The sequence below is a fragment of the Cimex lectularius genome, unplaced genomic scaffold (assembly GCF_000648675.2).
Source record: "Cimex lectularius strain Harlan isolate CLEC.00 unplaced genomic scaffold, Clec_2.1 scaffold33, whole genome shotgun sequence".
In the NCBI taxonomy this organism is placed as follows: domain Eukaryota; kingdom Metazoa; phylum Arthropoda; class Insecta; order Hemiptera; family Cimicidae; genus Cimex; species Cimex lectularius.
In genome coordinates, this window is record NW_019392683.1 from 530,560 (window position 1) to 543,043 (window position 12,484).

The following is a 12,484-nucleotide window of genomic DNA, read 5'->3' on the forward strand; positions in this document are numbered from 1 at the left end:
AGGGATCTTCATGCGGAAAAAGGATTGCAGTATCGTCAGTAATGGAGAGGATTTTTCTGATAGTCTAGGAATATCAGTAGTATATATCGTGCAAAAAGTAGGTTTAAAGGTGGGCCATTCACGATCGCTCCTAGCAGTCCAAACGGAGCGACGCCGTTCCAAAAACCACGTCTATGGCAAAACTGAACTGGCTGCCCGGCTGTGCCGAATATTCGACCGGCTCAAACACCATCGCGCCACTCCAAATATCTACGGCGCGACGACGGCATGGCGCGTTCGTGAATGAGAAAACCTGGCGTGGAGGGTGAGGATTTTGGCGCAGTCTCCGTCGTACATTCTCAAAAAGTCAAAAACGTTTATTCTTTATTGGTAATGACATCCAATCGAGATGTTATTGTTGAGGTGATTGAATTGTAGGAAAGTTTACCATGTTTATGAAAATGGTGGACAATGATTATATTACCGCGATAGAAATAAAAGAAATTCGATCCTCAACCAGTTGGTCGACGTTTTCAAAACAAAGGATACAAATGCAATGAGAGATGCGTTATTAATAACTCCTAAGCGCTGAGCAGAAATCGTAGTAGAGAAATTTAAGTTCTTTGTAGTTCATCCCTGTAGCGAGAAATAGTAATGTAACGATGAACAAGATTATCGACCTGCTGGAAACATGAAGTCTTTTCGGAGGATCTACGGTTTGACCTCTTCCGTAGATCCTCCGAAAAGACTTCAGAAATAGTAATGTTGTTGCCAACCTTTCGTGCAGTGATGATTTCTCTCATGACTGTCTTTTGTTTTCTAATCAAGGGGGTAACAAGCTGGAGTAAATATAGATAAGACGTTAATCTTTTTTTTGTAAGGTTTTGGTTGAAATGAAAAAAATAGTGTCACGGGGGGATGCGAATCCACGACATTCGGCTAAATACGCCGCTGGGCTAACCACTTGAGCTATCGTGACTTCGATAATTCGATCCACTCGGGCACCAACTCCCCATCTCAACCTACAACCTTTCGAATTTTCTCTCTTTTTGCGATTTTTTGGTATCCGAGAGGTGCGAAGTCACGATAGCTCAAGTGGTACAGCAGCGGCGTATTTATCCGAAGGCCATGGATTCAGATCTCGCTCGTGGCACTAGCTTTTTCATTTCAATTAAAGCCTTACAAAAAATATTAATTAATTGAAATAAGTAATTTGGTCAATAGAACACTAAATATAATGAATAAATAAGACGTCTCATCCATCCTTAAATAGTTCCTCCAATCAGCGGGTTCAAGGGAAAGATCTTTCATCAAATTGATGTGGGTATTACGGCTTCTGTTCAGGAGCCACTTTTTACACCATTTCCTCTTCGATTTTTTGCTTTTTATATTTTTATACATAAACAAACAGCAGCGTAGCACAAGAGATCGTCATCCCTTTTGAGGAAGTAATTCACTAGGTGACGATCGGAACGACTGGCTGTGGAGGGGTCGTGAATGCCCCCTCAAATTTCAGGCATTCCAAATGGAGCTGTACGGCGTGGCGCGGTTCCATTTGGAGTGATCGTGAATGGCCACCTTCATAATGCTTCCTTGTGGGACTACAACTTGTATAGGACAGATATAAGAGGTGTTCTCTGTTTAATTCTAAACTAACAGTCAGACAGGTATGCTTAATATTAAGTAGTAGTTGTTGGATAAAAAGCATATCAGCTAGTACAGTTCGAGATGGCGAACCCTAAACCTAGGACCTAAATCGAAACAGATGACTCCGAATAATTGGGATTTAATGATGGGGTACAGCCTAGGTTGCTTCAAGAATGTCATTCATTACGTCAGTGAGACAGATAGGAGATAAACAGGGTAAGAGCATGAAGAAATATTAATAGATTATTTGGAGATCGTGAGATGCGGTCTGATGTGACGTAAGTTTTAGAAAAACTTTTCCTTATCATGTCAACGTTTCGGTCTTTATTGAGATCATCTTCAGGGCTCAAAGTGTTTGTTTTCCGTGTAGATGTGTCTTGTGTGTCGTGTTGAGTGCCATCTCGATAAAGATCGAAAAGTAGGCATGATAAAGAAAATGTTTTTCTATAACCTACATCACACTAGACTGCACCTCACTATCTCCAAATAACCTTTGCTAACGGTCACTAAACACCACACAAAAATATTAATAGGTTTGATTGGTTTATACGCAAGAGCTGTGTATATCGTGTAAAGGAGAAGCCCGACAATTTTTGTTTGTATAACGCCTACTTCGATAGTAAAGACAGTGGATATCGCTGTGCCCTGTCTAAACTTTGAAATAACGGTCAGACAAGTACGTTATAAACATAAGATAGTGAATGTAGTATGCCCTTCAGATTCTACAGCCAAGTCTTGAGCAACGTCAAGGACTACACCCGGACAACTCTGCTGCTACTCAAAGGAAAATATGAAATGACTTCTACAACCGATGGCATTGATGGAATCTGGAGTTTAGAGACCTTAGTCTAAATTGGTGACTCAGCATCTTGGGATTCATTCTTGGGGTACAGCAGTTTTAATAGGAACTTCTCTAGTATTTTACTTGTTATAGGAAGTATCTGATAGGGTGGAACGATAACGGAAGATTGACAGGTTTTGTTGGCTTATATAGAAGAATGAATGATAGCGGTAAAAAAAAAGCATGGAAGTATTGTCAACATTTAAACCGCCTGGCAACATGAGGATACTAAACCTGCACGACTTAGACGTCGGCAGTGTTTAGCCTAAACCCACTTCCATTATCGTTGAAATTGATAAAATACTATAATATTTCTTAAATTAATTAACAGATAAAAAGAAAAAATATTGTAACATAGTGGCTATTTTATTTATGTTCATCTTTTATTTTTAATGTGTAGTCATTAGTGACCATTAGTCGATGATTATTCGGAAATCGTGAGATGCGGTCTGATGTGATGTAGGTTTCAGAAAAACATCTTTATCGTGCCAACGTTTCGGTCTTTATTGAGATCATCTTCAGGGCCTAGGATTTACAAACATTGTTTAAATTTAACAAATACATGTAGGATGGTGAAAAAAGTGAATTTATACAATGCAAAAAAATATTTTTTTATATTCACTCAAAATATCAATTTATTTTTAACTACAGTCAAATCATATTTTTATGAACAAATTTGTTACTTTCTTTTAATCAATAATCCATTCAAGATCAATAATAAATATTTTATTTTACTGTTTCCAGGAAAATAAATCTATAGTGTTGTCGGTTTAGAAAAACGCTGAGAATTAAAAAACAAATTTATTTTGAAAATAGAATTTTCTATGAACTAGATTATCTGCTGGATACAAGAAGTCTTTTCAGAGGATCTTCGGAAGATCCTCTGAAAAGACTTATAGAATTTTCTGTTAAAAATAAAATAAAGTATAACTGTTTTCTTGTTTCATTGTATGGAACAGGGTAAACAAATACAAAATGTTTACATTTTTTCCAGTTTTTTTTTAATCTTAAATTTTTACTTGGCTAAATTAGTTAAATTTTTAACAAACTACTAACTTGAAGGCTACTTTCTCTTGTGAATAATTTATGTTCTACATACAGTTTTATTCTTTTTTTAATATACATTAGGAAATAAATTATGGAAAAAATAGAGCATGCCCAACAGCATGTAATATTGGTGCCTCAGTGCAGCCTCAATTTGTTTATACTTTTTGATCGTTTGTTTTAATATACGATCCCACACTTACAAACGTAAATAATCGATACTAGATTGTGCGTTACGCGATGAATTAAACTTACATAACGAGAAAAGATAATGAAAAAGGGCGGATTTGATCCAATAAAACGGTGCGACGGAATCGATATTCCCGAGCATGGCCGTTGGGCCGTTGTCGGGCACCTGTTAGTGGCATGGAGTATGCAAGCAAAATACGCCTCGTCCTTCTGGTCCTAGCCTGCACCCTCGTCTTCTACTACGTCCTGCCCGGGACAGGGGACGTCTTAGACGCGGCCCGGGACGAGGTCGACGAAGTGAGGGCGCTGCCGGACCTTTGCAGAATGACGACGGCCTTCCGGGCCTGCACCAGCGCCTACGGGCTTCTCACCCTGCTCAGGGACAACTGCGGGTCTGGAAGAATAGAAGAAAAGACGGACAAAGTGGTCGTTGAGCCGATTGGGGAAGTAACAGAAGAAAATCACAAGGAGGAAATTATACAGACGGTAGAGAATGAAGGAGAAAAAAATGAAATAAAGGTTGAGAAAAAGAGCAATCTCATTTATGAAGTCATCATCGTGTTACTCCTCGTTTCTGTCACTCTGAGTTTAGCCGACTGCTTTCAAGAAAGAAAAAGAAGAAGACAAATGAGAAGTTCAAATTCAGTAAGTGCTAAATATTTACCATTATTAAATTATCCCATATTATGTAAAAATTTAAAAACTCTGCTAATTTTGTACACATACAATAAAATGCGTGATAAAACAGTGAACACATTTTTAGTGAGATTACAGACTAAATTGGATAATCCAAGCAGGTTCGGGAGACATCATTATTGCCTTAATAGTGCATTTCCATCGTTAAACCTTTTATCAGATAAGAGATTCTTTGATATGATAGCCCTATAATATTGATATTTCCTTTTTCAACATGTTGTCCAATAATAACACTGGATAATAATCGATAATAATGGATATAGAATAATGGATAAATATATAGATCTCGCAGACCTCAACAATCACCCAAGTTTTATGATTTCTAGTTCAAAAAGAATTTCGTCTTGTCTTATTTGATTGCTTCAGTATTACTGTAATTTTAAGCCAGTAGAAAAAAGTAAAAATGCATGACAAGTTAAAAGTTTTAACAGGTTGTAATGATCGCCTAATGTTGAATTAATATGTACTACAATAAAATTAAGTTGAGGTCTACGGGATGATGGCCGTGTCGTTTGTTAATTTATGCCATAATGATCTAAAAAGACCAACAAACTAAATATTTTGTAGAATATTTATAAATTGATATGCTTGTTGTACGATCATTTTGTACTTATCTAATATATATCATGAATTTATCTTTTTCAATTGATAATCATCGCATGGAATTTATTTGTACCAGCAGAACGGCCTCCATAACAGCCAAGAACAAACATCTCGAAGTATTTTTAACCAAACGGTTTCAGAACGGTCCCGACATGATGACGATGCGCGGTTCAAGGCTGGAAATGTGTAGCAGGAGGATGTCACTGGCGGACCTCACGATGTCCCGTCACGCGAGGAGGGAGTCGCAGGCCAGTTACAGGCCACCAGGTAAGTTAAGGTCAGTGTCGCCTTTTCTTCCACTTCTCTGCACTTTTCCCGTCCACTTCCACTGTTGTTTTTGTTTTTTTTCGACTTGAATTATATGGGGAACTAATTTTTAAAACGATTTTTGATACAAAAGTCATCATTTTTTATTGTAAAAGTTCAAGATTAATTCGATGTTGTAAAGTATCAACGGTGAAAGGGAGTGTCGACTTTCTACTTGAGTGGATTCACAATAATGGTGACACCAAGATTCACATAAATCATACAAGAGGATTTAAGCCTCAGAGAGGAATTTTCATTGTAATGACTATGATGATAGTCTATTCAAGATTGTCACTCTGGTCTTAAGCTCAGATTTATTGCCTATTACCTCCTTGAGCTTGTAGACGAACCACTTTGGTAGAAGGTTGTCCTCGAGCAAAACATTGATGAGTTGTTTTTTTCTAAAAGAAAAATTGTGTTTTTTGCTTGACTATCAATCTTTTTTTAATTAAATAATAGCATGTAATTTTAAAATTAAGTTTTAGAGGTGAACTTGCTTCATTTTAATACGAAAAATCCCTGAAAGACGTGAGGTGGATTCAGCTTGGAGCTTTTGGCAAACATTTATCTATGATTTATGATTATTACTGCCCAGGAGTACAGGATGTTTCTAAAAACATCACCAGTTTCGATTCCGGACCTCGGCCCGTATTTCCCAGGGCGACCGTTTCTTCCTGGACAAAGGAGCAAATCGTAAAACCACGGACATTTCCAATTTGTCCGGGCGAGGTGGAAGTGGATTTGTTTCTTTTATGTACCTCCGTATAGCATGTTTAAAATCTTTTCGCTACCGCTTTTTCTTTCTTGATTCACGTCCCTCTCTTTTTTATACTTTTCAAAATAATCTATAAACTGTAATAATCTCCGATATTAAGCTGTCAAATTTGAAACAATTTACTGATTCCTAGTAGGAACATTTTTCCATATTTTTATGAGCATTACACACACATTTTCATATAGTTATTGAATTTCTCAATTAAAACTCTTTTCTATTATTGCACTGTAATATGTTTTGGCACATGTGAATCTTTTTAAAATAGATTTTGTTTGCCTTTTTATTTTCAACGTTTAATTTTTTGTGTTGTTTCAAAGCCTAAATTTCAGATGAAATCGTGGTGTGTTGCCACCTTTGTCAGTTTAGTGTTTTTTAGTGTACAATTGCATCTTTTCTCGAGAATAAGGACTAATGTCTTTCTTAATGTGGAACGGGCTTTCAATTAGGATTTAACCTTTACACACTTCTTAAATTCTTAAATCATATTGGCCTGATAGATACTATACAGTTTGGGTTGGATACTCTTCCTCTCCTTTGCAAAGGGTATCGTCCTAGCTGTCTGCTGTTACTCATAATATACACTGCCAAAATCCCTTCTCAATCTGACTCTACGATTCTCGCTTTTTCTGAGACTCAGCCATATTATCATCCAATCCCCATCTCGTTTTATTGACCAGTGTATGCTGTAGCGTTTGTAGATGTAGATATAATTGCAGGGTATAGTATACTGCGTTCTTTAAGAGCTACTGTATCCCCCGTTCTCTGCCTGAAGCACATCGGTGAGTCCTATTTCATCAAGAAACTTGATTAATAGGCCCGGCTTTAGTGGTTGAAGCTCTTCTGTGGTCACATTATACATCCCAAAACATTTCCTCCTGCGGGCTAATGTAGCTCCGCAGTGTGTTAGTAAATGTGTTGGTGTCTCTTCTGCCTCTTTGCAGAATCTGCATGTGCCATCTTGGATTGTTCCAATTTTCTTTGGGTGTCCATTTAATCTACAGTGTCCTGTTTGGATTCGCAGTCTGTTCCTGCTTCCTTTGACACATACTGTGATTTCTTTCTTGCTAAAATTGGTTAGAAGATTCTTGGATTGTCTATATCCAATGAGTGAATTCCAATGTTCCTTCATTTTCTTTTTGTCCTTCTGTCTGAGATATTCGTTAATAGTGTGGATTACTATTCCACAGAAGGGTTCGGGTCTTATTTGCTGTGGCACTTAGGGGGTCAGGTGTTGTTTTGTAGCTACTGAGCAACATCCGCTCATAGTTCATTGGCTACTACAGCAGTGCTTACACCTAGTGGAAACATAGACAACCACAGGCACTCTATAGTGGCGACTGTCAAAGACCGTTGTTGAAGTAGTGGTGAAAACTAGAAGAAACCACAGGCAGTCACAACTTAGTTCTTACCATCGACGTCGACCACTAAATGTTACCAATCGACTGGCTGTATGTTCCCCCAGTCATCACAATTGCTCGCAGGAACATAATCACCACGAAGTCACCACTTTATAGACCGGGATTATGTAGTGGTGATGGAATAGTGAGGTACGGGCGGAGCAACTCGCATATTTTCTTCGTGTTATGGAAAAACAGAATCGTAGATACGTAGGCTAAACCGCCCCAACCCTATCCTTCACTGCAACTATACCTATTCCGTCCATCACCGTCACTCTAACCCTAACCTAACCTATCCCATCCTTAATCCTAACCATAACTCAATCATACCTAACTAACCCGTCGCTATCTTAAACCTAACTCAACTTTAATCCTAAGCCTGAAATCTACCTAACCCAACGCTGGCACTCACTAACTTAACCAAATTCATGTGCATTTCTCGGTAATACGAAATTTATGACAATAAAATGGTCACACAAAAAAATAATAAACAGCCCAAATGATAAAATATTTATTTTAAACAAATGATGTTCAAAGAGAACTTGTATTCAAAACAACCTAATCCTTCTGCAATTTTGGCCTAAAAACAACACAATAAATCTTCTCAAAATAACATTTTTTACTTTGTATGAAATTCATATTGTTACTAATCAAAAAATAATAAATATATGCAATAATCTTTTATATATCAACTAATATTAAAAGAAAAAATATCAAATTTTTGATAACCTTGAGGATCTTTTTTTCTTATGAATATTGAATAAAACTACACACATTTTGTTTATATTTATTAAATATTAGAACAAGGTACCTGGTGATGTCATTGAACAAATATCCATGTTGTATTTTTAAAAAAATATATATTTTGTTATATTTATACATTTCTTTTTATAGCCGGCCAAAACAGGTTAACTTTGGGCCGCCGTAGTTCTAGTTACGAAATGTCGCAGAACAAAAATCAGGTTAAGAGACAGACTTCCTGCCCCCAACCTTTTCTCAAGAGGCTCTCCACGGTCGACCTCAACCAGGACTTACCTGAAGACGGAGGATGGGCAGAACGAAGAAGGGTCAGAATGATACAGCGACATTAAAACTGCGCTTTGGGTCTCAAAATTCACTCTCGATTAAACCGATTAAATATATTTATTTCATTCTTCAATTAACACGCCATTAGGGGCAATGACTTATAAATCTCTAAGCATTATCCTTGTTAAGTCTATTTAGAGAGAAATTGAAGGATTGAAAAATTATCAAATTAAAAAAATTTGAGAGTGAATTGTGAGTCATGTTCCAAATTAGGAGACAATTTCAGAAAACTTTAAACGTTTTGCCACAAAAGTATTTATCGAACTTGAAGGCTTTAAATATTTCTACAGAGGACTTGTTTTGTAGAAATTTTAAAATTTATTCACACTATTTTATCAATAAATGCACAAATCTTTTTCAAAGACACATTTCTGGCCTAGAAACAAATCAAGGCACTATTCTATTTTTATCAATTAAATGAAATCTATTTTGATTAAAAAAAGTAAAACTTAGAGGACATCTTTGTGCCAAAACAAGTGTTAAACGCTGGTCTTTTTGTCGCTCACGGTTTAAAAGGAAAGGAATATTTTTGTCGACGAATTTATTGAATTGAGCTTGGTTGATATTTTAGGGACCAGTTTTAACCTGTAGTGCTTAGCGTTAGTGGATACAGTGAATATATTTTCAATTGTTCAATTGTTATCATAAAGTTAATTGATACTAAATTCTGTGATTAACTTACAACTTAATAAATACATTGTAAAAGCAAATTTTTTATTATTACTTCCATTAACCATCAAAACATCTTTAGATTTGTATATTTATATTACAACTATTAAAATAGTTGTGTCAAAATGTAAAACATCACTTAAAAGTCTTCCTACTCAAAATTGTCTTAGGATCAACATTGGAAGCTTGAAATCAACGCCTATATATATGCTTCAAGCTACATACAATAAGCCTCCACTAGATCAGAAAAGAAATGTGCTGACTTCTTATTTTTTGTTAAATTAATTTCTAAAAATATCTACATAAGAAAAATGTTCAGCGAACATCTAAAATACTGATATTAAGTATTGGGGACAAAAAAAGAGCCTGCCTTTTATTTATTTATTTGTTCATTACATTTATTTTATATTTACAACTACAAATATTGAATCATGTTCACTCAATGTTCCTGGCCACTTTCGCTTAAATTGTCTTGGTGGATTTTCAGGTGGTTTCTTTTTTTTTTTGGCCTTATGATCTTTGCATATTAGCCATGACGAATCTCTTATATATGTTGTTCAAATTGGGGGTTATCGGGAAAAAGGGCCAGAGGCGACGATGGGAATCGAACCCACGACCGCGGCGTGAGAGTCTCTCATGCTAACCACTCGGCTACAGCGGTCCCCCCGCAGGCGGGGTTGGAAGTGATAAATAAGGTACTAATAAATTAAATAAAACAGAACAAATGTTATAACCTGAAGACTCAAACAAGGTCTTCTAACTTTGAAGTTACTCCAAAGTTTTTGAAGGAGCTATCCCTTGGAGGACAAATAGTGATAAAGATCTTTGTTGAACAGTATGGTTTAGTTAATTAAGGTTTTTAGTTGAGATAAAAACGTCAGTGTCACGAGCGGGATTCGAACCCACGGACCTTCGGCTAAATACGCCGCTACTCGACCGTAGCGATTCGATCCACTGGGGCACTAACTTCTCATCTCAACCCCACCTTTTGAATTTTCCCTCCTTTTTGCCATTTTTCAAATGTCGTGTAATCTATTTGATTCTCGGCAACAAATGAAATGGTGGAGAGCTTTAGTGAAGTATACTTCATTTTAATTCATTAAATTCATTATTTTTCGTGGTCCGCTCAAAGTCACGATAGCTCAAGTGGTAGAGTAGCAGCGTATCAAACCGAAGGTCGTGGGTTTGAATCCCGCTCGTGACACTGACTTTTTTATCTCAACTAAAAACCTTAATTAATTGAATGATATTAATTGGTCAACCGGACCACGAAAAATAGTGAATTTAAGGAAGTATGGTTTAGTTGCTTTGAAAAAAAAAAAGTACTCTTTCTCATACCACTTCTCAGTATGTTCCGCTGATTTGCCATAAAACAAATCTCAGAATATGTAAGAGAAAATCACATAGGTCTGGAGGGTAAGGAAAAGGTGCTACAAGGCTAAAGCCAGGACATCCCAACCAAATCCCCTCTGCTGCTAATAGTGCATCAAAGGAAATGGAGGAGTGTTTGGGCTGGATCAGCAGAGATGTTGATCTATAAGTGGCCTTTGGACGATCTTGAATAGAAGAAGAGGTATCGTACTCACAAGACTAAGAATAAGCCATGCGAGCTTCACACACAAACTCTTACTTTTGAAGAATAAAAGCTGGCATATGTGGGTTCAACAATATTGCCCCCCTCCCCAAATCCAGAATACATATAAACACTCATAAGGAGCCATTAATTTTGTATTTCCATTTGTATTCCCCATTCTTGCAAGATTTTTTTTCTTTTCTTTTTTATATCTGTATATACATACATTTATACAATCAAGTAAGGAATTGGAGGATTGTTGATATTGAGCCAGTAACAACTACCTTGTTAGGCAGACTGCAAATATAATATATACAACTGAATAACCAAGACTATTTTGCTGTGTCTATGGGTACTTGATATTCCATCACAAAAACACGTAAACATACTCCAACATTCCTGCTAATAAATACATTCACTGTATTTAACAGTAAGGATATTAAAATTAATTAAGGTTTTTATTTGAGATGAAAAAAGTTAATGGCACGAGCGGGATTCAAACCCACGATCTTCGGCTAGATACGCCGCTGCTCTACCGCTTTGAGCTACGTGACCTCGATCAACTCGGACATCAACTTCCTATCTCAACCCCACCTTATGAGCTTTCCCCCTTTTTCGCCATTTTTCAATTTTTTGCCCGCTCCTGCCATTAACTTTTTTCATCTCAACTAAAAACCTTAATTAATTGTAATGTATTAATTGGTCAAGCGGATCACAAAATTAGTGAATTGAATGAATATTTTTAGGATATTTTTAAACAATATATCAAAGGACTCCCTTTCTTATTTTAATTCATACTTCTTATTTTAATCACTACTATGATTTAAATGCTTTTTAGTCTCCAGGCAAGCCACAGTTTATACTGTGGCGCTGATTCCTCACACTCTGCCAAATATGTATGATAGTTGTGCGAGATGCCCATATGTGACCTATCTTTAGGTAAGCAGATGTAATATTTTCTTTTTTCCCATTCCCTCTAAGGCCCACAGTTTGGCCGACGGTTTTATTTCGTTTAGTCTGTCGGTCATGTTGGTCCACTCTTTCCAGCATTGGTTTTTAAGATAATTTGACACATCCGCTGGACACCATGGTTCAGGTCTTGCAGATCCCTGCTGCTCGTTTGGCTGTTTGGTAGGCTTTTTCATGTATGTATATGCCAACATGTCCTGAGATCCAAAATAAGATTATTTCTTTTCCTAGTTCAACTATTATAACTTTTCTTTTAATAAAAAAAATCACCAAGTTACCTTGTTAAGGTTTTTTTGCCTGTTTAAGAAAGTAGGTCCTTAATAATCATTCAAAGAATTTAATACACCAAAGGAAAATAAATTTTAAAATGTAATAAACAAGCATAAAACCAAACTTACAATTGTTGTAATTACTCTGTTGCTAACAATGGATGCTTGATGGGGTTTATATAATACATAAAATAAACAAGACATTTTTGAAGTAAATATTGTAATTAATAACAAAGTTTAACTGACGAAAATTCCCAATCCTACAAGAAATAATTAAAGCTAGAATGATTTTTTAAACCCTTCCTGGACTTATTTTTTTCCACATTTTTTCTCCAATTTGTTATATTTTCAAAGTACTTTCTTAAACACTAATTAAGTGTAAAACAAAATACTGTCTAAAATGACTAGGATAACTTTTTAACTAACTTTGAAAAATATATC

At 36.2% G+C, this 12,484-nt stretch overlaps 1 protein-coding gene across 2 annotated transcripts; it reads left to right on the forward strand.

Moving 5' to 3' along the window:
* Positions 1–3,652: 3,652 nt before the first annotated feature.
* On the forward strand, positions 3,653–9,493 carry LOC106662671. Of its 2 annotated transcripts, none has more exons than XM_014386904.2 (3): positions 3,653–4,345; positions 5,140–5,276; positions 8,372–9,493. In XM_014386904.2, exons 1-3 carry the CDS (start codon positions 3,878–3,880, stop codon positions 8,403–8,405), a joined length of 639 nt encoding a protein of 212 aa, XP_014242390.1. In that variant the 5' UTR covers positions 3,653–3,877; the 3' UTR covers positions 8,406–9,493. The 2 variants fall into 2 exon arrangements, with proteins under 2 accessions (XP_014242390.1, XP_014242388.1); XM_014386902.2 differs by having other exon boundaries at positions 5,140–5,266.
* Positions 9,494–12,484: the final 2,991 nt, after the last annotated feature.

Coding starts and splice junctions, on each gene's coding strand:
- LOC106662671 (XM_014386902.2), top strand. CDS start 3,878: ATGGAGTATGCAAGCAAAATACGCCTCGTCCTTCTGGTCCTAGCCTGC. Junction 4,346..5,139: donor AAATGAGAAGTTCAAATTCA/GTAAGTGCTAAA, acceptor AAACGGTTTCAG/AACGGTCCCGACATGATGAC. Junction 5,267..8,371: donor GGCCAGTTACAGGCCACCAG/GTAAGTTAAGGT, acceptor TTCTTTTTATAG/CCGGCCAAAACAGGTTAACT.